This window comes from Bufo bufo, chromosome 5 (genome assembly GCF_905171765.1).
Source record: "Bufo bufo chromosome 5, aBufBuf1.1, whole genome shotgun sequence".
Lineage (NCBI taxonomy): Eukaryota > Metazoa > Chordata > Amphibia > Anura > Bufonidae > Bufo > Bufo bufo.
This window is the reverse complement of record NC_053393.1, coordinates 370077813-370105806: the sequence shown is the minus strand read 5'-3', so window position 1 is coordinate 370105806 and position 27994 is coordinate 370077813. Positions and strand designations below refer to the sequence as shown.

General features: G+C 42.2%; 1 protein-coding gene across 2 annotated transcripts in view; it reads left to right on the top strand.

The window, feature by feature from the left end:
- The first annotated feature begins 5887 nt into the window (after positions 1-5887).
- Positions 5888-27994, top strand: part of ECI2 (enoyl-CoA delta isomerase 2) — a 42731-nt gene continuing 20624 nt past the window's right edge. For both annotated transcript variants that reach the window (XM_040432042.1, XM_040432041.1), the window contains exons 1-3: positions 5888-6035; positions 17444-17609; positions 23286-23384. In XM_040432042.1, the coding sequence (XP_040287976.1) occupies positions 5974-6035; positions 17444-17609; positions 23286-23384 (327 nt within the window). In that variant the 5' untranslated portion in view covers positions 5888-5973. The remainder of the gene's footprint in view (positions 6036-17443; positions 17610-23285; positions 23385-27994) is intronic.

The window sequence follows — 27994 nt, the reverse complement described above, 5'->3', positions numbered from 1 at the left end:
CCCACGCCATGACACTACCACCACTACATGCTTCGCTGACTAGGTGGTATGCTTAGGATCATAAGCAGTTCCTTTTCTTCTCCATACTCTTCTCTTCCCATCACTCTGGTACAAGTTGATCTTGGTCTTATCTGTCCATAGGATGTTCCAGAACTGTGAAGGCTTTTTTAGATGTCGTTTGGCAAACTTTAATCTGGCCTTCCTGTTTTTGAGGCTCACCAATGATTTACATCTTGTGGTGAACCCTCTGTATTCACTCTGGTGAAGTCTTCTCTTGATTGTTGACTTTGACACACATACACCTACCTCCTGGAGAGTGTTCTTGATCTGGCCAACTGTTGTGAAGGGTGTTTTCTTCACCAGGGAAAGAATTCTTTGGTCATCCACCATAGTTGTTTTCCGTGGTCTTCCGGGTCTTTTGGTGTTGCTGACTTGCTGAGCTCACCGGTGCGTTCCTTCTTTTTAAGAATGTTCCAAACAGTTGTTTTGACCACGCCTAATGTTTTTGCTATCTCTCTGATGGGTTTATTTTGTTTTTTCAGCCTAATGATGGCTTGCTTCACTGATAGTGACAGCTCTTTGGATCTCATCTTGAGAGTTGACAGCAACAGATTCCAAATGCAAATAGCACACTTGAAATGAACTCTGGACCTTTTATCTGCTCGTTGTAATTGGGATAATGAGGGAATAACACACACCTGGCCATGGAACAGCTGAGAAGCCAATTGTCCCAATACTTTTGGTTCCTTAACAAGTGGGAGGCATATATGCAAACTGTTGTAATTCCTACACCATCCACCTGATTTGGATGTAAATACCTTCAAATTAAAGCTGACAGTCTGCAGTTAAAGCACATCTTGATCGTTTCATTTCAAATCCATTGTAGTGGTGTATAGAGCCAAAAATGTTACAATTGTGTCGATGTCCCAATATTTGTGGACCTGACTGTATACTTATATTGTTATTGGTGACCCATAATGAATACAGCAGACTTTATAAATTCAAATATTATCTCCCATTTATTGTCACAGTTTATGCATATTCATTATGCATCCTTCAGGTTTGCTCTGTTGGCGGGATGTGTAGCCATAATCTCTGAACAGCTGTCAGGAGTTCACAGGTAAGGGCTACAGATCAAGTCATCAGAACAGCTCCCTGACAGATTCAGGGTGAAGAAAAACTCCATCTGAAAAAATTATTTTAAGCCTAAAATGCAATAATAACAAAAAAAAAAAAAAAAGACCTGTCGCTAAGGGTGTCCCTCTATAGCCTTTAACACTGAACACTGCCCGGACTCAATGAATCCAAACCAAGAGCTAAAGAATAACCTGGGAGAAAGGGATCTGAAATAATTGAGAGGTCTGGCCTGTGGTCTGGATTAATTTTAGGATCTGATTTGGGGTCTGGAATTACTTTGGGCTTTGGTCTGAGGTCTGGATTAATTTTAGGATCTGATTTGGGATCTGAAATTACTTTGGCTTCCACTCTTCAGTTTGCATTCATTTTAGGTTCTATTCTGAGTTTTGGTTCTGTTAGGGTCTGGAGCAATTTTAGGGTGTCAGATTATTTTAAAGGTCTGGCTTGGAGTTTGAATTTATTTGTGTTGCTGTAGAGGCTGGTGTAGGCTATAGAAGGTAGGGGCCATCAATGCCCAGACAGCAAACTCTGCAGTGGTCAACAGAAGTCTTTTTGGTGGTTGTAATAGCAGTTACTGTCTGCTGATGTTCCCCTGCTTACTGCTGCAGTCCGGGGCTCCGTGTTCGGTGGTGATCCGCTGCCATTGTTTCCCCAATCACCACCGCAGTCCTGGGCTCTGTCCTTGCAGGCATTGTCAGTTCTGGAATCCGCTCCTCTGTTTCCTTCCAGCCCTGGGCAAGGCATACTTTCAGCTTGTTCCCTGTAGCACTTCCTTAAGGGCACTCGTCACTTCCTATTAGCACATGTGACCATGCTGATCAATCCTAGTCCTCCTGCACGTATATAAGTGGTTCATCCCCCTTTCCAGGTGCTTGAGCGTCAGGGTCCTTGTGTCCTGCAACGGTTGTTATTATCTCTACTTGTGCTCCTGCTTACCTGATCTGTGCTTGTATTTCTGGACTCCGCTACCAGTTTGATCTTTGTCTGCTTTGCCTCAACTCTCCTGTTGCCAATCTGGATTGCCTGACCTGCGTTTGTGCCACCTGCCCTGACCCATTGCTTCTTTGACTTCACCTCTGCCTCATCCTTCGGTCCTTTGCTCCTGGTTACGACTTGGCCTGCTCACTTTGACTGTACTTCTGGTACCTTGCACTGATACCCCCTGGTTCACCTGGACCAGCTGCCTCATGTGCCAGTCCTCCTCAAGAGGTAGCGTCCTGGTGTTCCCTACGAGGGGTACTGCGAAGAACGAGGAGTTTACTTAGACAACGCCTTTAGAGGAGGTTGGTCACGTGGCACAGTGGGCTGTGCTGGAGAGAGATGTAATGGAAAGAGAAAGCTCCTGAAAAGACATTACCTGTGACTTGCTCGATGTAATTGTTATGTATTCTGCAGTGATAATGTGGCTAAGGCTCACATCAGTGTTCAGCCTTTCCGTTCTACTCCGTTATAGGAATAGAAGAACAGAAATTATGGATTCGGCACATAACTGAGCCAAATGGAGCCTATGGACCACATAGACTATAATGGGGTCTGAGGTTTTCACTCAGAGGTAGATTTTGAAGCAGAGACAAAAGCCGTGCATGCAGGTGCAAGTACATGCCTATACAGTGACACTGGTCAAAGTTAGAGGTATGTCAGGAAATACTCCTAATGTATTCTTCTGATGGAAGGCTTAAATGCAGTGTGTCGTGGTAGCCAGGTCCCCTTACAGAAAACTGGAGGATCTTTTCAGCCGAGTGGTGTGTGTGGCTCCCCATTCTCAGATGGTGGAAGGAATCCACAAAGTGGTGTTTAGTTGACTCACGTGGGTAACAAGATCACGGTTACAATAGTCTTTGACAGACAACAAGCTTAGTGGTTACTGTATCTCAATGAGGGCACAGGATAAATTGGTACACTGTCTCTTTAAGTGCCAACAAATGTTACTTTCCCTCCAAGAAGTAATAACCTACACTCCCTGGGCTTGCATTCTACTCAATTACCCGACATCAACATTCTGGCCCTGATTTATCATACATTAACTCCACAATTCTGGTGACAAAAAGTCACAAAAATAGGGCTTTTGAGACTTTTTGCACTCACTTTCCCAAAAGCTTGTGACATTTTGCATTTTTACACCACCCACTCCAGTTTTGTAAAGTGGGTGGAAAGTGGGCGCAGTTAACTGTGTTAATGAGTTTCACTTCAAATTTATCATTGAGACTTTTTCTTTTTTTTAAACTCGCAATCTCACTCCAGGAGGAAGGTGGAGTAGGAAAACTGGAGTAGCTTCTCTAGATGAAAGTGTTAGGTTTAAGGATAAGACAAATGTATTAATTAACATGTGACACTTGACAAATATAGCATAAAGTACTTCAATGCAGACTCAAGAAAAACTGACTTCGAATTTTCCCCTCATGATAAATCTCCCCCATTGCCTGTAGCCTTTTCAGAGTGGCAGCAATGTATATGGCTTGATCGGCACTTATCACCACGGATACCTTTCCACGTGGTGCAGCATTGCACAACCACTAGCAGGCATTCCCAAGTTGTGGCATCACTAACAAGCACTCCCAGGTTGAGGTATCTCTAACAGGAGCTCCTAAGTTGTGGCATCTCCAAACAGGTGCTCCCAGGTTGTGTTATTTCGCTTTAAAACCACTGCGCACACACTAAACCATCATGTTATCTGTGACTTGTGACACACACAGTCCCAGGTTGCAAAATATCACTTCGGAAATATCGCGCACACGCACACACTTATTTGTTGTGGGTAGCTTTGCTTCATGACAAACAATATTGTACACTGTCTCTGCCATGAAATGGTAGGGAACAGTGCAGCCCTGTGCTCCACCTGTACCACTGTCCCTATCTACTCCCATGATTCGTCCTAAGTGACGGCCCACAACTGGACGTCAGTCCCTTTAAAGCTAACTGAAGGGGCCTGGGAAAAGAATAGTGAGGCAGAAAGATGTGAAAACCAGACAGGCAAAACCAGACTTTCTCTAGTTACACACAGGAATAAACACTGGATCTATCTCCAGCAGCAGCCACCAGCTCACTCTTCCCTGTCTTAACACACTTAACATGGCTGCCAGGCACTGGTATTTATCCTTTCATGCTATGAGCTTCAACTACATACCCAAGTACCTTTATGCAGGGACCCTAGCCAAGACCTATCTTCAGCATGGGACCTTAGATGCTAATTAGGTCAGCTGATGAGAAGGTTCTGCATCATCCTATGTAATTATCCATCTGTGAAGATACAATTGCTCAATAGATGGCAGCAAACCTAAGTGGTGTTCCAAACAGACATGCAGTGGCTGGGTTTGAGGTGGCCCTCAACACTATGCTGGGTCACCTGGACACTCAAGGTGCCACCACTTGTTACAACTCCTTGGAGGGGATGGTAAAGCGTTGTGCACCCCAATAGCAAATATGTCCAGAGAGTCAGGGTTTGCAGTAAATCAGTGTGCTTCTTTACTAGAGGAACTCAAGTGCAAAACAATACAGGCAATGCATTGAGCTGGCCTCTCTAACAGAAACAATGTTGAGGTTCACAGCTGCCATAGATTTATATTGTGCCTCAATACAAGTCAATGGGAATGACTAAGCAGTTTCCAGACATAAACAACCATCTGACAGAGCTAAACCAGGTGGTCAAAAGTTCACTGTCTGTTTTTTCCCTCCAAAACTTAGCTCTGCATAGTACCTTATGGTAACTGTGAAAAATGACAGCTTCTCAGTGCACAGGCTAGAAAGTCCCAAAGTCTCTTAGTATTAGCTAGCTTTGCATTAAATGGGTTATCTGTAACCCTGAATCGCCCAGGTCCCTCATACAGAACATACTTACCTGGTCCCCCACGCCTGCGTCCCACCAGATCCCTGCATGGCCACTGTTGCATTACCCCACCGAAAAATATGTGTGACTTGTCTGTAACTTGCTGTTATGTGGCTATTTTAGAACTGTGATTTGGCAGTGTCGCTCGTGAATTACAGTAAAGTAAATGGAATAAAAGATCTGCTCGACCTGCAACTGGTCTGTATTTTTTACAGCTTGTCACATCATGTCGCACTGCAACACCATTTATAAGTATTATGTTCATTTGCCCGTTTAACCATACCCTTGCAATTAGAGGTGAGGCTGACCGGAAAAAAAATTGCAGAGGTGTGCTACAAGCTCCATGGCTGTTGTGCTTTCAATAGTTAACTTGGGAGGTATGTGTCTAGCCCATTTGGATACCATTTTTTACAATATTGAAAAGATTGGGCTGCTATGTTTAAATAAACAGCAGTAAGCCACATAGGGGGAGATTTATCAAACTGGTGTAAAGTGGAACCTAGCAACCAATCAGATGCTACCTTTCATTTTCAAAAGGAGCTCTGAAAAATGAAAGGTGGAATCTAATTGGTTGCTATTAGCAACTAAGCCACTTCTACTTTACACCAGTTTGATAAATTCCCCCATAAAGTACACATTTCACAATAGAAATCACTGATAGATTGATCCTTGGTATCCAGCTGAAGAAAATAAAATCAAATAAATAAAAACTACTACATCTGAGAATCTCATACAGCTTTCATAATTGATGGTAGATATATTATTTCGATTATTTTTTTTGTATATACACAATCAGAATGTTTATATCCAGTCATTGGAAGTGGAATGCCGACCATCCGCCAGCAGGGGGCGCGGCTGCGCTGTTATATGCCTAGTTGAGAAGCCGCTGAAGTCCTGCAGGCGCTGACCAATCAGGGAGCGCGTTACATGTGAGTTGTGAGCGGCGGCGGGGAGGAAGAGGAGGGCTCGCACTTTGTCACTTGTGGTGTCCAGGGACCGGTGTTCAGTTTTCTATGGCTGCGTCTTTATTTCTGGCCCAAAGCTCCTTGCGGCTCTCGTTTCCTAGAGCATTTAGGTGAGCGCGGACCTGTATGTGGCATATGGGAGTGTGGGAGGAATTCTCCTCAGCCTGCGGACGCCCCCTATTCATTTACATTAGGGAACTGCCCCCCACCAAGTGTGTGACCTTTGTGGGAATGGAGTGTGGAGCCAGTGACAGATAGGACACTTGTCTCTAGGAAAATGGCTGACTTCTGGACTCCAGACATCCCAGTCACTCACTGTCACCCTCTAGTGTCACCTTCCTTCTGTTCTCTGCCTCCATTTTTGCAACTTCTCTCAAAATGTCACATTTCTTAAAAAATAATAACCGACCTCTCTCCTTTTCTCAAACTCGCCATATCTTTTTCCATCCCCCATTATTTATTGGGGTTGCATGTCGGAGGTATAACGCGGGAGGATTTTCTGATGTATTCCCCCCCCCCCCCCCCCCCCCCCCCATGGATCCCACTGTTTTTGTACACGGCATCCATCTTGCCTGACTCCCATTCCGCACAGGGGGTAATTTCTTTTTTAATTTCAGGCGCTATTGTATGGCACATAGATAATGATGCATCTCTGCCTCTGTAGGGTGTATGGGGGGGCCTATGGAGGCGCCCCGTTTTTTGGGGGGAAATTCATTGTGAAGTAGCATTATATAATGTCATGTATCCCTCAGATATTCTCATTGCACTCATCAGTCCCTGTCCCCAGTGGAGCTCACAGTCTCATAGGGACAATCTTGTAAGTTTGTAGTTTACCTCTAAGTCCCCTTGCACACGGGCGTCACTGTTTTTGTCTGGATGCATTGCGGGAAACTCGTGCGAGTAGGCACGCAGTTTCAGTCAGTTTTGTCTGCGATTGCGTTCCGTTGTTCAGTTTTTTCCACGCGAGTGCAATGCGTTTTGCACACGCGTGATAAAAAAACTGAATGTGGTACTCAGACCCCAACTTCTTCACTGAAGTTCGGGTTTGGGTTAGGTGTTCTGTTGATTTTATTATTTTCCCTTCTAACATGGTGCAGCATGCTCTATATTGTGCGTTTTCCACGCAACGCAGGCCCCATAGAAGTGAATGGGACTGCGTAAAAAATCGCAAGCAAGTGGGGATGCGGTGCGATTTTCACGCACGGTTGCTAGGAGACGATCGGGATGGAGACCCGATCATTATTATTTTCCCTTATAACATGGTTATAAGGGAAAATAATAGCATTCTGAATACAGAATGCATAGTAAAATAGCGCTGGAGGGGTTAAAAAAAATTAAAAATAATTTACCTCACCTTAATCCACTTGCTCGCGCAGCCGGCATCTCTTCTGTCTTCATCTTAGCTGTGTGCAGGAACAGGACCTGTGGTGACGTCACTCCGGTCATCACATGATCCATCACCATGGTAAAAGATCATGTGACGGACCATGTGATGACCGGAGTGACGTCACCACAGGTCCTGTTCCTCCACACAGCTAAGATGAAGACAGAAGGAGATGCCGGCTCCACGATCAAGTGGATTAAGGTGAGTTAAACATTTTTTTAATTTTTTTTTAACCCCTCCAGCCCTATTGAACTATGCATTCTGTATTCAGAATGCTATTATTTTCCCTTATAACCATGTTATAAGGGGAAATAATAATGATCGGGTCTCCTAGCAACCGTGCCTGAAAATCGCACCGCATCCGCACTTGCTTGCGGATGCTTGCGATTTTCACGCAACCCCATTTATTTCTATGGGGCCTGCGTTACGTGAAAAACGCACAAAGAGGAGCATGCTGCGATTTTCACGTAACGCACAAGTGATGCGTGAAAATCACTGCTCGTGTGCACAGCCCCATAGAAATGAATGGGTCAGGATTCAGTGCGGGTGGAATGCGTTCACCTCACGCATTGCACCCGCGCGGAATACTCGCCCGTGTGAAAGAGGCCTAACTGTGATATACTGATATCTCTATCAATTTTCCCACCATTTAAAGGGGTTGTCCGGGTTCAGAGCTGAACCCGGGCATACCCATATTTTTACCCAGGCAGCCCCCTGACAAGTTCATGCTCCGATGCACTCCTTTGCCCTGCGCTGAATTGCGCAGGACAAAGGCATTTTGTGGAGTTTTGGTGACGAACCGGGCTCTCCTTCGGGCTGCCAGGCGAAGGCTTCCGCCCAGCAGTGTGTTCGGTGACGTCACCTCACCAGCACTGATGGGCTGGCTTTAACGTTGCCCTAGCCTGTAAAATGGCTAGGGCAGCACTAAAGCCCGCCCATCAGAGCTGGTGACGTCAACTAACACGCTGCTGGGCGGAAGCCTCCGCCCAGCAGTGTGTTATAGTAAATAAAAGAGCCCTTACCCTGCGCGATCCTGTGCAGGGCAAGGGAGAGCATCGGAGCATGAACTGCTCCGATGCTCAAGTCAGAGGGGCTGCCTGGTTGAAATTATGGGTATGTCCGAGTTCAGTCTGAACCCGGACAACCCCTTTAAATTAGCCCCTTAACACCTAAAGCTATACATGTATAGCATTATGTGCAGGGAATTGTATGGTGTGGGCTGCCATAGTGAGCCCACTCCATACACAGCGGGTGCTGGCTGTATATTACAGCAGGCACTCGGCAGCAATGACTGGGAATGGTGCTGGACCCCTTTGTTTAACCCCTCGAATGCTGCAATCAATAATGATTGTGGCATCTGTGAGGTAAGACAGAAGGATGCTGCTCCCTCTGACTTCCGACCAGAGCCCCCAGAGAGAAATATTGGGGCTCTGATCAGTTTCCATGACAGCCTGAGGCCTGCTGGAGGTTGTCAGGACTGTCATAGTAACCTCTCTGCTAATCTGTGCACGAGGCACAGCTCAGCAGTGAGCGCGTCAAAAATCCTATTAACCATAATAGATCTCTAATAGGGTGAATAGGACAAGAGATCAAAAGATCCCAGGTTCTAACCCCCTAGGGGGGTTAAAAGTTACGAAGTTAAAAGTAAAAAAAAAAAAAAGTTTCAATTTAAAATCAAAAATATTACAAATTGAAATCAACCCCCTTTCCAAATTTTAGATATAATAATATATAAACAATAAAAATTAAACATATTAGGTTTCTCCATGTTAAAAAATATTTCAGCTATAAAAAAAATTGCATAAGGCTACTTTCACACCTGCGTTAGGTGCGGATCTGTCTGGTATCTGCACAGATGGATCCGCACCTATAATGCAAACGCTTGTATCCGTTCAGAACGGATCCGTTTGCATTACGTTTTGCGGCGTTTTGGTGTCCGCCTCCAGAGCGGAATGGAGGCTGAACGGAGGCAAACTGATGCATTCTGAACGGATCATTTTCCATTCAGAATGCATTGGGGCTAAACTGATCCGTTTTGGGCCGCTTGTGAGAGCCCTGAAACGAATCTCACAAGCGGACCCAGAAACGCCAGTTTTAAAGGAGCCTAACACTGATCAAAATGCCGTACGTCCCACAAAAGTGGTACCAATAAAAACTACAATTTGTTCTGCAAAAAACAAGCCTACAGCTTTTTTTTTCAAAAGTTTACTTCTTTTTTTTTAAGTAATAAAACAAAATAAAAGATATACACGTTTGGTTTGGCCGTAATCATATTGAGCCACAGAACAGTGAACGCCATGATGTCAAAATCTTGGAGGAATTTTTTTATTTTTTTTTTATTTTTTTTGTACCCCACAAAAAGTTTATTTTTTCCCCATTTTCCAGTACAAGACATGGTGAATGAAAGGGTGCCATTAAAAATGCATCTTGTCCTTGTGAATAGAAAAATAAAAAAAGTTATGGCTATTGGAACGATCAAAATTGGAAAAATCAAAATTGCAAAAATCAAAATAGGTTTGGTCTTTAACCACCCCCATAGCTTAAACACCCTGAAAGACCAGGCCACTTTTTACACTTCTGACCTACCCTAATTTCACCGTTTATTGCTCGGTCATGCAACTTACCACCCAAATGAATTTTACCTCCTTTTCTTCTCACTAATAGAGCTTTCATTTGGTGGTATTTCATTGCTGCTGACATTTTTACTTTTTTTGTTATTAATCGAAATTTAACGATTTTTTTGCAAAAAAAATGACATTTTTCACTTTCAGTTGTAAAATTTTGCAAAAAAAAACGACATCCATATATAAATTTTGCTCTAAATTTATTGTTCTACATGTCTTTGATTAAAAAAAAATGTTTGGGTAAAAAAAAAATGGTTTGGGTAAAAGTTATAGCGTTTACAATCTATGGTACAAAAATGTGAATTTCCGCTTTTTGAAGCAGCTCTGACTTTCTGAGCACCTGTCATGTTTCCTGAGGTTCTACAATGGCCAGACAGTACAAACACCCCACAAATGACCCCATTTCGGAAAGTAGACACCCTAAGGTATTCGCTGATGGGCATAGTGAGTTCATAGAACTTTTTATTTTTTGTCACAAGTTAGTGGAAAATGATTATTTATTTATTTATTTTCTTACAAAGTCTCATATTCCACTAACTTGTGACAAAAAATAAAAACTTCTATGAACTCACTATGCCCATCAGCGAATACCTTGGGGTGTCTTCTTTCCAAAATGGGGTCACTTGTGGGGTAGTTATACTGTCCTGGCATTCTATGGGCCCTAATGTGTGGTAAGTAGTTTGAAATCAAAATGTGTAAAAAATGACCTGTGAAATCCAAAAGGTGCTTTTTGGAATGTGGGCCCCTTTGCCCACCTAGGCTGCAAAAAAGTGCCACACATGTGGTATCGCCGTACTCAGGAGAAGTTGGGGAATGTGTTTTGGGGTGTCATTTTACATATACCCATGCTGGGTGAGATAAATATCTTGGTCAAATGCCAACTTTGTATAAAAAAAATGGGAAAAGTTGTCTTTTGCCAAGATATTTCTCTCACCCAGCATGGGTATATGTAAAATGACACCCCAAAACACATTGCCCAACTTCTCCTGAATACGGAGATACCACATGTGTGACACTTTTTTGCAGCCTAGGTGGGCAAAGGCGCCCATATTCCAAAGAACACCTTTCGGATTTCACCGGCCATTTTTTACACATTTTGATTTCAAACCACTTCTCACGCATTCGGGCCCCTAAAATGCCAGGGCAGTATAACTACCCCACAAGTGACCCCATTTTGGAAAGAAGACACCCCAAGGTATTTCGTGATGGGCATAGTGAGTTCATGGAAGTTTTTATTTTTTGTCACAAGTTAGTGGAATATGAGACTTTGTAAGAAAAAAATAAATAAATAATAAATCATTTTCCGCTAACTTGTGACAAGAAATATAAAATTCTAGGAACTCGCCATGCCCCTCACGGAATACCTTGGGGTGTCTTCTTTCCAAAATGGGGTCACTTGTGGGGTAGTTATACTGCCCTGGCATTTTCCAGGGGCCCTAATGTGTGGTAAGTAGGTAAATGACCTGTGAAATCCTAAAGGTGCTCTTTGGAATGTGGGCCCCTTTGCCCACCTAGGCTGCAAAAAAGTGTCACACATGTGGTATCGCCGTATTCAGGAGAAGTTGGGCAATGTGTTTTGGGGTGTCTTTTTACATATACTCATGCTGGGTGAGAGAAATATCTCGGCAAAAGACAACTTTTCCCATTTTTTTATACAAAGTTGGCATTTGACCAAGATATTTATCTCACCCAGCATGGGTATATGTAAAATGACACCCCAAAACACATTGCCCAACTTCTCCTGAGTACGGCGATACCAGATGTGTGACACTTTTTTGCAGCCTAGATGCGCAAAGGGGACCACATTCCTTTTATGAGGGCATTTTTAGACATTTGGATCCCAGACTTCTTCTCACGCTTTAGGGCCCCTAAAATGCCAGGGCAGTATAAATACCCCACATGTGACCCCATTTTGGAAAGAAGACACCCCAAGGTATTCAATGAGGGGCATGGCGAGTTCATAGAAATTTTTATTTTTTGGCACAAGTTAGCGGAAATTGATTTTATTTATTTTTTTCTCACAAAGTCTCCCTTTCCGCTAACTTGGGACAAAAATTTCAATCTTTCATGGACTCAATATGCCCCTCACGGAATACCTGGGGGTGTCTTCTTTCCGAAATGGGTCACATGTGGGGTATTTATACTGCCCTGGCATTCTAGGGGCCCCAAAGCGTGAGAAGAAGTCTGGAATATAAATGTCTAAAAAATTTTACGCATTTGGATTCCGTGAGGGGTATGGTGAGTTCATGTGAGATTTTATTTTTTGACACAAGTTAGTGGAATATGAGACTTTGTAAGAAAAAAAAAAAAATTCCGCTAACTTGGGCCAAAAAAAATTCTGAATGGAGCCTTACAGGGGGGTGATCAATGACAGGGGGGTGATCAGGGAGTCTATATGGGGTGATCACCCCCCTGTCATTGATCACCCCCCTATAAGGCTCCATTCAGATATCCGTATGTGTTTTGCGGATCCGATCCATGTATCCGTGGATCCGTAAAAATCATACGGACATCTGAATGCAGCCTGACAGGGGGGTGATCAATGACAGGGGGGGTGATCATGGACCTGACAGGGGGGGTGATCAGGGAGTCTATATGGGGTGATCACCCACCCTGGAAGGCTCCAGGGAGACGCCTGTATGTGTTTTGCGGATCCGATCCATCTATCAGTGGATCCGTAAAAATCATGCGGACGTCTGAATGGAGCTTTACAGGGGGGTGATCAATGACAGGGGGGTAATCAATGACAGGGGGGTGATCAGGGAGTCTATATGGGGTGATCACCACAGTCCTTGATCACGCCCCTGTAAGGCTCCATTCAGACGTCCGTATGCGTTTTGCGGATCCGATCCATCTATCAGTGGATCCGGAAAAATCATGCGGACATCTGAATGGAGCTTTACAGGGGGGTGATCAATGACAGGGGGGTGATCAGGGAGTCTATATGGGAAAAAACGCGTATAGCAGCACAACGAAAAATTAAAGTCTTATCTTGTGGTGGTGCCAGCCGTGTTGGGAGCCAGTCAGAAGTTCCCCCTTGGATGCGTCATATAGAAGAAACCGCAGCACTCTCCTGTCTTCAATTCAGTGGAATTTATTTCACCAGCAAAAAAATGCATTTTTTTGCTGGTGAAATAAATTCCACTGAATTGAAGACAGGAGAGTGCTGCGGTTTCTTCTATAGGAGTCTATATGGGGTGATCACCACAGTCATTGATCACGCCCCTGTAAGGCTCCATTCAGACGTCCGTATGCGTTTTGCGGATCCGATCCATCTATCAGTGGATCCGTAAAAATCATGCGGACATCTGAATGGAGCTTTACAGGGGGGTGATCAATGACAGGGGGGTGATCAGGGAGTCTATATGGGGTGATCAGGGGCTAATAAGGGGTTAATAAGTGACGGGGGGGTGTAGTGTAGTGTAGTGGTGTTTGGTGCTACTTTACTGAGCTGCCTGTGTCCTCTGGTGGTCGATCCAAACAAAGGGGACCACCAGAGGACCAGGTAGCAGGTATATTAGACGCTGTTATCAAAACAGCATCTAATATACCTGTTAGGGGTTAAAAAAATCACATCTCCAGCCTGCCAGCGAACGATCGCCGCTGGCAGGCTGGAGATCCACTCGCTTACCTTCCGATCCTGTGAACGCGCGCGCGTTCACAGAAAATCTTGCGTCTCGCGAGATGACGCATATATGCGTGACTCTGCGCAGGGCTGCCGCCTCCGGAACGCGATCCTGCGTTAGGCGGTCCGGAGGCGGTTAAGGGCAGCCTTGGTGCCAACAACCCCTTTGATCCAGACCTGTGCCCCGTACTCCAATCCCTGGAAGCATGTTTTACACAGAAAGTGACTTAGACCCAATAATACAGCTGCAGCCTCTGCCCCACAGTTCGATGCATTAGAATCACGCAGGATCTTGGTGTTGTGGCCACATTGGAATAATCATAAGAAAAGTGAAAAATCATGGAGAAATGTCTCATTTACTTGATCTAGAAGAAAATGTATAACCTACACGTGCAGAATTATTAGGCAAATGAGTATTTTGACCACATCATCCTCTTTATGCATGTTGTCTTACTCCAAGCTGTATAGGCTCGAAAGCCTACTACCAATTAAGCATATTAGGTGATGTGCATCTCTGTAATGAGAAGGGGTGTGGTCTAATGACATCAACACCCTATATCAGGTGTGCATAATTATTAGGCAAAATGGGTCAAAAGAAGGACTTGACAGGCTCAGAAAAGTCAAAAATAGTGAGATATCTTGCAGAGGGATGCAGCACCCTTAAAATTGCAAAGCTTCTGAAGCGTGATCATCGAACAATCAAGCGTTTCATTCAAAATAGTCAACAGGGTCGCAAGAAGCGTGTGGAAAAACCAAGGCGCAAAATAACTGCCCATGAACTGAGAAAAGTCAAGCGTGCAGCTGCCAAGATGCCACTTGCCACCAGTTTGGCCATATTTCAGAGCTGCAACATCACTGGAGTGCCCAAAAGCACAAGGTGTGCAATACTCAGAGACATGGCCAAGGTAAGAAAGGCTGAAAGACGACCACCACTGAACAAGACACACAAGCTGAAATGTCAAGACTCGGCCAAGAAATATCTCAAGACTGATTTTTCTAAGGTTTTATGGACTAATGAAATGAGAGTGAGTCTTGATGGGCCAGATGGATGGGCCCGTGGCTGGATTGGTAAATGGCAGAGAGCTCCAGTCCGACTCAGACGCCAGCAAGGTGGAGGTGGAGTACTGGTTTGGGCTGGTATCATCAAAGATGAGCTTGTGGGGCCTTTTCGGGTTGAGGATGGAGTCAAGCTCAACTCCCAGTCCTACTGCCAGTTTCTGGAAGACACCTTCTTTAAGCAGTGGTACAGGAAGAAGTCTGCATCCTTCAAGAAAAACATGATTTTCATGCAGGACAATGCTCCATCACACGCGTCCAAGTACTCCACAGCGTGGCTGGCAAGAAAGGGTATAAAAGAAGAAAATCTAATGACATGGCCTCCTTGTTCACCTGATCTGAACCCCATTGAGAACCTGTGGTCCATCATCAAATGTGAGATTTACAAGGAGGGAAAACAGTACACCTCTCTGAACAGTGTCTGGGAGGCTGTGGTTGCTGCTGCACGCAATGTTGATGGTGAACAGATCAAAACACTGACAGAATCCATGGATGGCAGGCTTTTGAGTGTCCTTGCAAAGAAAGGTGGCTATATTGGTCACTGATTTGTTTTTGTTTTGTTTTTGAATGTCAGAAATGTATATTTGTGAATGTTGAGATGTTATATTGGTTTCACTGGTAAAATTAAATAATTGAAATGGGTATATATTTGTTTTTTGTTAAGTTGCCTAATAATTATGCACAGTAATAGTCACCTGCACACACAGATATCCCCCTAAAATAGCTAAAACTAAAAACAAACTAAAAACTACTTCCAAAAATATTCAGCTTTGATATTAATGAGTTTTTTGGGTTCATTGAGAACATGGTTGTTGTTCAATAATAAAATTAATCCTCAAAAATACAACTTGCCTAATAATTCTGCACTCCCTGTATAAAGAAGATAATACTGTAAAAATGAAATAAAGCAAGCGAAACTGGAGAGATGGTCGTAATATATCGTATGTACTATAATATAGTTTTATTGTAAATGCCTGCCTATTCTGTGTAGAAATCTAGTGACCAGTGTAGGGTATGGTCTGGTGTAGGGTTGTCACGATACCAAAATTTTGATTCCATTTCGATACCATAAAAAAGTATTGCGATACTCGACACCATTTGATACCACGCAAAAAAAATTAAACACCAAAAAAGCTGTGTGCATTCTGCATTTTATGGAACATCCAGCCCATAATAGAACAGTCCTATCTTATTTTTTGGCGGGACAAGGTAGCTAAAAATGGCGAATCGCGCAGTTACGGCATTCACCACATAAGAAATATTTTTTTATATTTCAATAGTTTGCACTTTTTCGGGTGTGGCGATATCTAATAATTTTATTATTATTATTACTTTTTTTTTTATATATATATATATATATATATATATATATATATATATATAAAAAAAAAGTATATATATATTTTTTTTTTTTTATTTGCCATTATAGGATGAGCCCTTAGTGGTGCTCCATGTCATCTTGTGTGCTCTCTATTCACCATCATATTGTTTTCTATGTATATTTTACCGCTTTTTGTCTCGTATGGAGACGCTAATAAAGTTTATATATAATATTACTGTGTGCTAGCCCTGTCTTTCTTTTTTGGTGTATAACTGTACGTGTTGGCTTTGCACGGGTACTCGCTACTGTGAGTCATTTACTATTGGTGTTTATTACATTAATTCAAGTGTAGGCAGCGGGTGCCGGCGGCGGTATCGCATACCTGGCCTCAATAACAGGACACGGCGATCCACCGAACTGCATCAGTTAACCCCTCAGGTGCGGTACCCTAGGGGTTAATTGCAGTGGATCGCCCTGTCCTGTCATAGAGGCCTGGTATGTGATACTGCTGCTGGCCTCCGCTCTCTCCTCTGCAGTGCTATCTCCCCATTGGTGGCAGCGGCAGCCGTGTCACAGTGGGGAGGGACTCCACTGTGCTGCTAAGGGAACATGGAGCGGTCTGAGAGCGGATTGCCATCTTCTCTAATTGATACTAGGCTGCGCAGCCTAGTATCGTTAAATAGTAAGACCTGTTATCGTATCGATTGGGTATCGATACCTCATGCAGCTCTAGTCTGATGTCAATATTATGTACCATTATCATTATGCCCCTGTTTATAAAGATTGTGCTGGCACAGGCATGTATGCCAGTCTTCATAAACCTGCCCCAAACTGTGGAGAAGAGCAAAGCCAGGCAGAAGATGTTGCCTAGCAGTAGTGCAGCCGCGAATATCTTCATACAGTGCTAGTAAAATCAGGTCTGACAGATATCTGCAATATGATTTAAATGCACGCTACATGTCAATTTATGTGCGGATTCTGATGCAGATACTCTCTGTTCAGATTTGTTAAGATGTCATCCACTCTGATACTACTGTAAATGCTGCTGAATTTATGCTCCATGTGGCCATATTCTAATTGTACACAAAAGGACCTTTTCCATATTGGGGTACTTTCACACTAGCGTTTTTCTTTTCCGGTGTTGCGTTCCGTCCTCTGGGCTCAATACCGGAAAAAAAAACTGATCAGTTCTATCCTAATGCATTCTGAATGGAGAGCATTCCGTTCAGGATCCATCAGTTCAGTCCCTCTTACGTTTTTTGGCCGGAGAAAATATCGCAGCATGCTGCAGTTTTTTTTCTGGCCAAAAATCCTGAACACTGCCTGCCGGAATCCTCTGCCGCAAGTGTGAAAGTACCCTTACATTTTGTAAGCCTTCTTTGAAGAAAAGCAGCAGATATACCCGGTCCTAAAATGTGACTGTTTGCTATAGAATCATAACCTTTATGTAATGAATAACTTTCATTTAACTAACTAGGAAATGTATCTTGTTGATGTCTGTGCTCTAGAACCGGTAAATGGTGTCGCGTTCCAGCGCCTGGTATGCACACAACAGCAGCAGCACGTAGTCAAGTCAATCAGCAAGACTTTGAAAAGGCACAGAATGACTTGAAGACTCTGAAAAAGGACCCCGGCAATGACATAAAATTGAAACTGTATGCACTGTTTAAGCAGGTAATAGAGTGCTAAATGTATTAAAGGTGCCGTCTGTTTTTTTTTTATATTTGATATGTCGTCAATATCAGATCGGCCGGGGGCCAACTCCCAGTACTCTTGCCATCTAGCTGTTTGAATAGAAAGGAGCTGCCTCATTGAAGTGAATGGGGACGGCTGAGATGTAATTACACTTGCTCACTGCTGCAGCTAAACAATGAAGAAAAGGCAGCACTCGTACAAGCGCTGCGGTCTCTTCAAACAACTGATCGGCAGGGGTGCCAGGATTCAGCCTCTGCCGATCTGAAATTGGATAGGTCATCAATCTAGAAAGTGAACAACTCCTTTAATGTTATACATACAAGGCTGTCACTTTAGTAAGACTACGTCTACGAATTTGCATGCGCTGCTATACAAGTTCCAGCACATAATTTGCACATGCGCTGATACTGGCAGTAATAGCGCATGCACAAGATTATCATGCTGCACGAGATGTGCGACCCTGTTAATCCGCCAGCAGAGAAGGGAATCACCTGTAGAGGGACAGTCCCTCACAGACGGAGAATTCGCTCAGATGAATGAACTGATTCGCTCATGACTAGATCAGATCCCTTAGGCCTCTTTCACACGGGCGTCATGTTTTTGATAAGATGCGTGTGCGTCACGGGAAAATGTGCGATTTTTCTGCGCGAGTGCAAAACATTTTAATGCGTTTTGAAAGCGCGTGAGAAAAATCGGCATGTTTGGTACCCGAACTTCTTCACAGAAGTTCGGGTTTGGGTTAGGTGTTGTGTAGATTGTATTATTTTCCCTTATAACATAGTTAGAAGGGAAAATAATAGCATTCTTAATACAGAATGCATAGTACAATAGGGCTGGAGGGGGTTAAAAATGAATAAATAAATAATTTAACTCTAATCCACTTGTTCGCGCAGCCCGGCTTCTCTTCTGCCTTCATCTGTGAGGAAAAGGACCGGTGGTGACGTTACTGCTCTCATCACATGATCCATCATGGGGCTGGATCATGTGATGGACCATGTGATTAGCGCAGTGACGTCACCACAGGTCCTTTTCCTCACAGATGAAGGCAGAAGAGAAGTCGGGCTGCGCGAACAAGTGGATTAAGGTGAGTTAAATTTTTATTTTTTAACCCCTCCAGCCCTATTGTACTATGCATTCTGTTTTAAGAATGCTATTTTCCCTTATAACCATGTTATAAGGGAAAATAATAATGATCGGGTCCCCATCCCGATCGTCTCCTAGCAACCGTGCGTGAAAATCGCACCGCATCCGCACTTGCTTGCAGATGCTTGCGATTTTCACGCTGCCCCATTCACTTCTATGGGGCCTGCGTTGCGTGAAAAATGCACAAAATAGAGCTTGCTGCGATTTTCACGCAACGCACAAGTGATGCGTGAAAATCGCCGCTCTTGTGCACAGCCCCTTGCACCCACGGATTCAGTGTGGGTGCAAGGGGTTCACCTCACGCATTGCACCAGCGCGGAAAACTCGCCCGTGTGAAAGGAGCCTTAAGGTATGATCACACAGGGCAGAAATTCCTTTGTGGGTTTGCCACCTTTCCGCAAGTGGGTATGCTGTGGATTTCACCCGATGGATACACACAGCATAAATTAGCATACTGCAGGTTTTAAAATCTGAGTTGTATGTCAATTCACGCTACAGATGGTTTTTTTTTCACAGCATGTGGATGAGGTAAATCCACAGCGTAAGGCTGCGTTCACACGGGCGAGATTTCCGCGCGGGTGCAATGCGGTAGGTGAACGTATTGCACCCGCACTGAATCCCGACCAATTCATTTCAATGGGGCTGTTCAGATGAGCGGTGATTTTCAGGCATCACTTGTGCGTTGCGTGAAAATCACAGCATGCTCTATATTCTGCGTTTTTCTGCGTGTATGGGGTTGCGTGAAAATCGCAAGCATCCGCAAGCAAGTGCAGATGCGGTGCGATTTTCACGCATGGTTGCTAGGAGACAGTCTATTCATAATAGCATTCTGAAAACAGAATGCTTAGTAGGTGATCAATTGAGGGTTAAAAAAAATTAAATAATTAACTCACCTTCTCCTCTTGATCGCGTAGTTGCCGGTCTCTTCTTTACTTTAATGATGAGCTGTGGGCTAAAGGATCTGTGGTGACGTCAGATCACATGCTCCAATCACATGGTCCATCACTGTGGTGATGGACCATGTGATTGGAGCATGTGATCTGACGTCACCACAGGTCCTTTAGCCCACAGCTCATCATTAAAGAAGAGACCGGCAACTACGCGATCAAGAGGAGAAGGTGAGTTAATTATTTTTTTTTTTTTAAACCCTCAATTGATCACCTACTAAGCATTCTGTTTTCAGAATGCTATTATTTTCCCTTATAACCATGTTATAAGGGAAAATAATACAATCTACACTACAACTAACCCAAACCTGAACTTCTGTGAAGAAGTTCGGGTCTTGGTACCACAGTCGGTTTTTTATCACGCGCGTGCAAAACACATTGCACCCGCCCGATAAAAACTGAACATCGGAACGCAATCGCAGTCAAAACTGACTGCAATTGCGTTCCTACTCGCGCGGGTTTGCCGCAATACACCGGGACGCATCCGGACACGCTCATGTGAACCCAGCCTAACTCATGTTTATGAACATATTCTAAATGTAAGGGACTCTTTCATATAATAGTGAGACAGCATTGTTACTTTTTTTTTTTTCTCCCAATAAATACAGTTATAGGCATGGGGAAAATCGAAATGATTTAATTATTTTTAGCTAGCTAAAATCAAAAACTGCATTGTGAATGTATGTTTGTGTGCCTGCACCCTGAGAGAAATCTAAGGGTCCATTCACACGTCCGTAGTGTATTGCGGATCTGCAATACACCCAGCCGGCACCCCCATAGAACTGCCTATTCTTGTCCGCAATTGCGGACAAGAATAGGACATGTTCATTTTTTTTCCGGACTTCACATCCGGGCCATTTGCCCCCCTCCCAACCAGGCCTAATTTTGCAAATCTGACGTGAGTCACTTTGTGGTAATAATTTTGAAATGCTTTTACTTATCCAAGCCATTCTGAGATTGTTTTCTTGTGACACATTGTACTTCATGACAGTGGTAAATTTGAGTCGATCTATTTCACCTCTTTTTAAAAAATAATCCAAAATTGACCAAACATTTTGAAAAACTCGCAATTTTCACAATTTCAATTTCTCTGCTTTTAAAACATAAAGTGATACCTCATAAAATATTTATTACTTAACATTCCCCATATGTCTACTTTATGTTGGCATCATTTTGTAAATGTCATTTTATTTTTTTAGGTCATTAGAAGGCTTAGAATTTTAGAAGCAATTCTTAAAAAAATTTTTAAAAAATCTAAAACCCACTTTTTAAGGACCAGTTCAGGTCTGAAGTCACTTTGTGGGGCTTACATAGTAGAAATCCCCCATAAATGACCCCATTGTAGAAACTATACCCCTCAAGTTACTCAAAACTAATTTTACAAACTTTGTTAACCCTTTAGGTGTTCCACAAGAATTAAAGAAAAATTGAGATGACATTTCTAAATTTTCACTTTTTTGGCATATTTTCCATTTTAATAAATTTTTTTCTTTAACACATCGAGGGTTAACAGCCAAACAAAACTCCATATTTATTACTCTGATTCTGCAGTTTATCCCACATGTGGTCGTAAACTGATATAAGGGCACATGGCATGGCGCAGAAGAAAAGGAACGCCATATGGTTTTTGGAAGGCAGATTTTGCTGGACTGGTTTTTAGATGCCATGACCCATTTGAAGCCCCCCTGATGCACTCTTACAGTAGAAACTCCCAAAAAGTGACCCCATTTTGGAAACTATGGGATAAGGTGCCAGTTTTATTGGTACTATTTTGGGGTACATATGATTTTTAATTGCTCAATATTCCGTTTTTTGTGAGGCAAGGAAAAAAGAAATGGCTGTTTTGGCACTGTTTATTTTTAATTTTTTTACAACATTCATCTGACAGGGTAAATCGTGTGCTATTTTTATAGAGCAGGTTGTTACGGACGCAATATTATCAAATATGTCTACTTTCTTTGTTTCAGTTTTACATAATAAAGCATTTAAAAAAAAATATATGTTTTTGTGTCTCCATTTTCTGAACGCTATATTTATTTTTTCTGCCGATCGTCTTGTGCAGTGGCTCTTTTTTTTCAGGAAGAGTTGACGTTGTTATTGGTACCGTTTTTCAGGACATATGATTTTTTGATCATTCATTATTACACTTTATAGGGCAAGGTGACCAAATAATTGGTTGTTTTAGCACAGTTTTTATTTATTTATTTTTACAGCATTCACCTGAGGGGTGAGGTCATGTGACATTTTCATAGAGCAGATCGTTACGGACGTGGCAATAGCCAATATGTATACTTTTTCTTATTTATTTAAGTTTTACACAATAATAGCATTTTTTAAACCAAAAAAGATGTTTTAGTGTCTCCATAGTCTGAGAGCCATAGCTTTTTAATTTTTTTGACCGATTGTCTTAGTTAGGTTCTAATTTTTTGCAGTATGAGGTGACGGTTTGATTGGTACTATATTGGGGGGCATATGTCTTTTTGATCGCTTGGTGTTGCACTTTATGTGATGTTAGGTGACAAAAAATAGTTTTTTTGGCACTGTTTTATTTTAATTTTTTTACGGTGTTCACCTGAGGGCTTAGGTCATGTGATATTTTTATAGATCTGGTTGTTACGGATGCGGCGATACCTAATATGTCTACTTTTATTTATTTCACTTTAACTCAATAATAGCAGTTTTGAAGCAAAAAAAAAACATATTTCCGTGTCTCCATTGTCTGAGAGTCAGTTTTTTTTTTTTGTTTTTTTTTACCGATTGTCTTAGTTCGGATCTCATTTTTTGCGGGATGAGGTTACGGCTTGATTGGTACTATTTTGGGGGTATACACCTTTTTGATCGCTTGGTGTTAAAAATAACTTTTTTGGGCACGGTTTTTGTTTTTTTGTTTTTTATGGTGTTTAGCGGACAGGGTGGATCATGTGATATATTTATAGAGCCGGTCGTTACGGATGCGGCAATACCAAATATGTCTATTTTATATATATATATTTTTTTCTATTTTTAACAATTTTATTTTATTACTTACTTGGGGAATATAATTTTTTTTTTTACATGTGAAACTTTTATTTTATTTTTTTAAACACTTTATTTTATTTTTTATTTTTCACTTTGCGTCCCCCATAAGGTCATACAAGACCTCTGGGGGACATTTAACTTCACTTTTTTTTCACTATTGATTTCTCCTGTAACTGGGGCTGACAGAGAGGCTGTACAGCAGAATACAACGCTGTACAGCCTCAGTGCAGAGCTGATCGTGGTATATGGAAGACCCGACAGCCACATGACCACCGGGCTTGCGCTTCATGATCTGTATACACATCGCTCGTTGAGCGCTGTGTTTACAGCTATCTAGAAGGCAGGGACACCCGCTCGGCAGATGCACAACTAGCGTGCAACTGCCATCTCTGAATGGACATTCCAGAACGTCCATTCAGAGATAAACATCCACCCATAGGACATTTATATTCTATGGGTGGATGTGAGGCAGTTAATAAACTGTATAAATATACCACAGTGGGATAGTCTTATGATGTTGTTCAATGACTGTACACATTTTTCCTAGGCAACACAAGGGTCTTGCAGTACTCCTAAGCCTGGCATGCTGGACTTTGTGAATAAGGCAAAGTGGGATGCGTGGAAGTCACTTGAAAGTTTATCAAAGGTAAGAAATGTCTTCAGCATCAGACCCAGTCCCTGTGGATCCATACTACAGAGCCCTAGGCACTCACCTTGCCGCAATATGGTGATTAGTGTACCTTTTGAGTTAAGAGTTTGAGTGCTAACCCTGCTACATCTGCAGCTCTGTATTAGGCTCCATTCACACGTCTGCAATTCCGTTCCGCATTTTGCGGAACGGAATTGCGGACCCATTCATTTCTATGGGGCCGCACAATGTGCGGCCCGGATCCGGAAATGCAGACCCGCAATTCCGGGTCCGCAATTCCGATCCAGAAAAAAATAGAACATGTCCTATTCTTGTCCGCAATTGCGGACAAGAATAGGCATTTTCTATTAAGTGCCGGCGATATGCGGTCCGCAAAATGCGGAACGCACATTGCCGGTGTCCATGTTTGGCGGATCCGCAAAACACACACACGGATGTGTGAATGGACCCTTACACGTTATTTATCCCCTGAACCACTGTTTTATAAGGAATCCAACAGAAGAAAACCTCTACATGCCTCAGAGGGAAATGTCCTCATATGACTTATAGACTCGGCTTGTCTTGCAAGCCATTAATGAATTTTTTCTAAAAATGATTTTTTTTTATCTTCATTAAATAATGAGGATTGTTCACACCCCAGTTAAGCCCTTAGACCTAAGAACTGAGGCTTTGAAAAACTCTGAAGAATTGTTTATAGAAAATTCTAGGATGAGCGTTAATTCCTCCTGCAAGTTGAAAGTCTACAGCAGCTCCAGTTTCTTGAGGCCATTGTTTAATTATTATGGGTGCTATGCCATGGATGAGAAACTCAGTTTTTAATAAGCTTAAGTATTGTTGATAGAATATTAAGTCCAGAAATTACTGACATAATACTTAAATTGTATCATTAACTTAATATAATATTGTCAGATGAATGATTCCAGGTTTTACACTGTGTGGTAATCTTTATTAACGCATTCATCATAGTTTTTGTTTCAATTGGGCAATGTCTTGTATAATCTTTGCAATTCTTAGAGATTCTGCCACCATAAAATTCACTGTTAGACCAGGTACAATGCCTTGTAGGGCTATTTAACCTGAATGCAATGATGTCTTTCACTTATCAATCCTTGAAAAAAGAATACTTTTAATAATTATGCAAATTGGCAGTTAAGTGCACTGAGGGCAGACCCAAGCCACTCTGTGCACCTTGGCTCCTCCTGCTTCCTCTGCCAGCCCCTCCCTGTCCTCTTTGATTGACGGGTTTCTGCAAAGTCACTTTGTATGGCTCTGTTAAAAGGCGAGGGGCTGGTTGAGGAAGTGCACGGTTGCTTACAGTGGTTTAGGTGCACCGAGGGCGGACCCAAAACAGGTTTTGCATTTGGATAAAAAAAAAAAAAAAAAATTCTCCCAAATGAATCATCATGTGAAAGGTATCACTACATTCAACTGAGCTAGCCCTACAAGGCATTGTGCCTGATTTAAAAGTGAATTTCCTGGTGACAGGCTGACTACACAATAAACAAAAATCATATTCATAGCAATTCATAGTTTATTGTTTGAAAAAAGACCTAAGTCCATCCAGTTCATCAGTTTATCTAGAGGAGGACCCAAATCGCCATAATGACCCTGTTGGCAACTGGACAGATCTTTTATCAACATTCTACATTACTACCAGTAAGCTTGTATATTGTCTTTCACAAGGAAGATGCTTACCTTTTTAAAGGCTACAGACATTTTTTACATGAAAAAATAATTTATATATATCAGGTCTGACAATTTTAGGGTATGGCGATGGGTAGTGTATCTGAGGAAATCCACAGCAGTAAATTCTGCATCAGATAGTAGTAGGTTTTGCTGTGGTTTTTCAAGTGCAGAAATACTGCAGATTTGACAGTGATTTCACTCTTTGCATTGGAGATATCTGCAATAAGATTTAAAATGCACACTACAAGTTGTGTGGATTCTGATGCAGATACTCTCCGTAGTGTGTGGTTCAGATTTGTTCATATCTCATACACTCTGATACTACTAATAAACGAATTCCCTACTGGGATTATCTCTACAGCAAGTAGTTGAGGAGCCAACCCGGAAGGAGGCCATTTTAGATTTAGTATTCACAAATGGGAATTTGGTATATGATATTACTGTAGGGGAAAGCTTGGGATCTAGTGATCACCAGTCAGTGTGGTTTACTTATAAGTACAGTGACTAAGTCACACCACACAAAAACAAAAGTTTTAGATTTTAGAAAAACTGACTTTTCTAAAATTAGATTAGTGGTATATGAATCCCTATCAGATTGGAACAGTTTCAATGGAGTCCAGGAGAAATGGGACTACTTAAAAGTGGCACTATTGAAGGCAACAGAAAATTGCATTAGGCTTGTCAGTAAAAGGAAAAAAAGGAAGAGACCACTGTGGTACTCAGCAGAAGTGGCCAAAATCATTAAAAACAAAAAGATAGCATTTAGGAATTATAAAAAAAACTAAACGAGGATGACAGGCAAATTTATAAGATTAGGCAGAGAGAGGCCAAACAAGTTCTAAGAGCTTCTAAAGCACAGGCAGAAGAGAAATTAGCTCAGTCAGGGAAAAAAGGCGATAAGGCATTCTTCAGATACATAAATGAAAAAAGGAAACTAAAACGAGGAATTACCAAATTAAAAACAAAAGAAGAAAGGTATATGGAAGAAGATAAAGAACTAGCTGACTGCCTCAATGAATACTTCTGTTCAGTTTTTACAAAGGAAAATGAAGGAAAGGGACCTCAGTTAGGAAAGAAGACTAATGAATCTTTTGATGCATGTGTCTTTACAGAGGAAGAGGTTCTAAGTCAGCTGTCTAAAATTAATACAAATAAGTCACAGGGGCCTGATGGGATACACCAAAAGCTATTAAAAGAGCTCAGCGGTGAACTAGCAAAACCATTAACAGATTTATTTAACCAATCACTGGCAACAGGAGTCGTCACAGAGGATTGGAAATTGGCAAATTTTGTGCCCATACACAAGAAAGGTAGTAGGGAGGAATCGGGCAACTATAGGCCAGTAAGCCTGACATCAATAGTGGGGAAACTAATGGAAACCATACTCAAGGAGAGGATTGTGGAACATCTAAAATCTCATGGATTGAAAGATGAAAAACAGCATGGGTTTACTTCAGGGAGATCATGTCAAACTAATCTTATTGATTTTTTTGATTGGGTGACTAAAATAATAGATGGAGGAGGTGCAGTAGACATAGCTTATCTAGACTTTAGTAAGGCTTTTGATACTGTCCCACATAGAAGGCTTATCAATAAATTGCAGTCTTTGGGCTTGGACTCCCATATTGTTGAATGGATTAGGCAGTGGCTGAGGGACAGGCAACAGAGGGTTGTAGTCAATGGAGTATATTCAGACCATGGTCTTGTTACCAGTGGGGTACCTCAGGGATCTGTTCTGGGACCCATATTGTTTAATATCTTTATCAGCGAAATTGCAGAAGGCCTCGATGGTAAGGTGACACAAAGATTTGTAACAGGGTTGATGTTCCTGGAGGGATACACCAAATGGAAAAGGATTTAGGAAAACTAGAGGAATGGTCAAAAATCTGGCAACTAAAATTTAATGTTGATAAGTGCAAGATAATGCACCTGGGGTGTAAAAACCCAAGAGCAGAATATAAAATCAGTGATACCGTCCTAACCTCAGTATCTGAGGAAAGGGATTTAGGGATCATTATTTCAGAAGAATTAAAGGTAGGCAGACAATGTCACAGAGCAGCAGGAAATGCTAGCAGAATGCTTGGGTGTATAGGGAGAGGCATTACCAGTAGAAAGAGGGAGGTGCTCATGCCGCTCTACAGAGCACTAGTGAGACCTCATTTGGAGTATTGTGCTTAGTACTGGAGACCATATCTCCAGAAGGATATTGATACTTTGGAGAGAGTTCAGAGAAGAGCTACTAAACTGGTACAAAGGACCTTAACATGTATAGCTTGGAAGAAAGACGAGACAGAGGGGATATGATAGAAACTTTTAAATACATAAAGGGAATCAACAAGGTAAAAGAGGAGAGAATATTTAAAAGAAGAAAAACTGCTACAAGAGGACATAGTTTTAAATTAGAGGGGCAAAGGTTTAAAAGTAATATCAGGAAGTATTACTTTACTGAGAGAGTAGTGGAAGCATGGAATAGCCTTCCTGCAGAAGTGGTAGCTGCAAATACAGTGAAGGGGTTTAAGCATGCATGGGATAGGCATAAGGCCATCCTTCATATAAGATAGGGCCAGGGGCTATCCATAGTATACAGTATATTGGGCAGACTAGATGGGCCAAATGGTTCTTATCTGCCGACACATTCTATGTTTCTATGTTACTCTAAATGCTGCAGAATTTTGCATGCAGTTCTCAGAATTTGTTCCTTGTGGCCATACTCTAAATGTACTATACATGAAAGGACCTTCTCCATATTACATTTTGTAGGCCTTCTTTGAAGAAAAGCAGGAGATATACCCGTCCTAAAATGTGACTGTTCGCTATTAAATCACAATCTTTATGTAATGAATAACTTTCATTTAACTAACTAGGAAATGTATCTTGTTGATGTCTGTGCTCTAGAACCGGTAAATGGTGTCGCGTTCCAG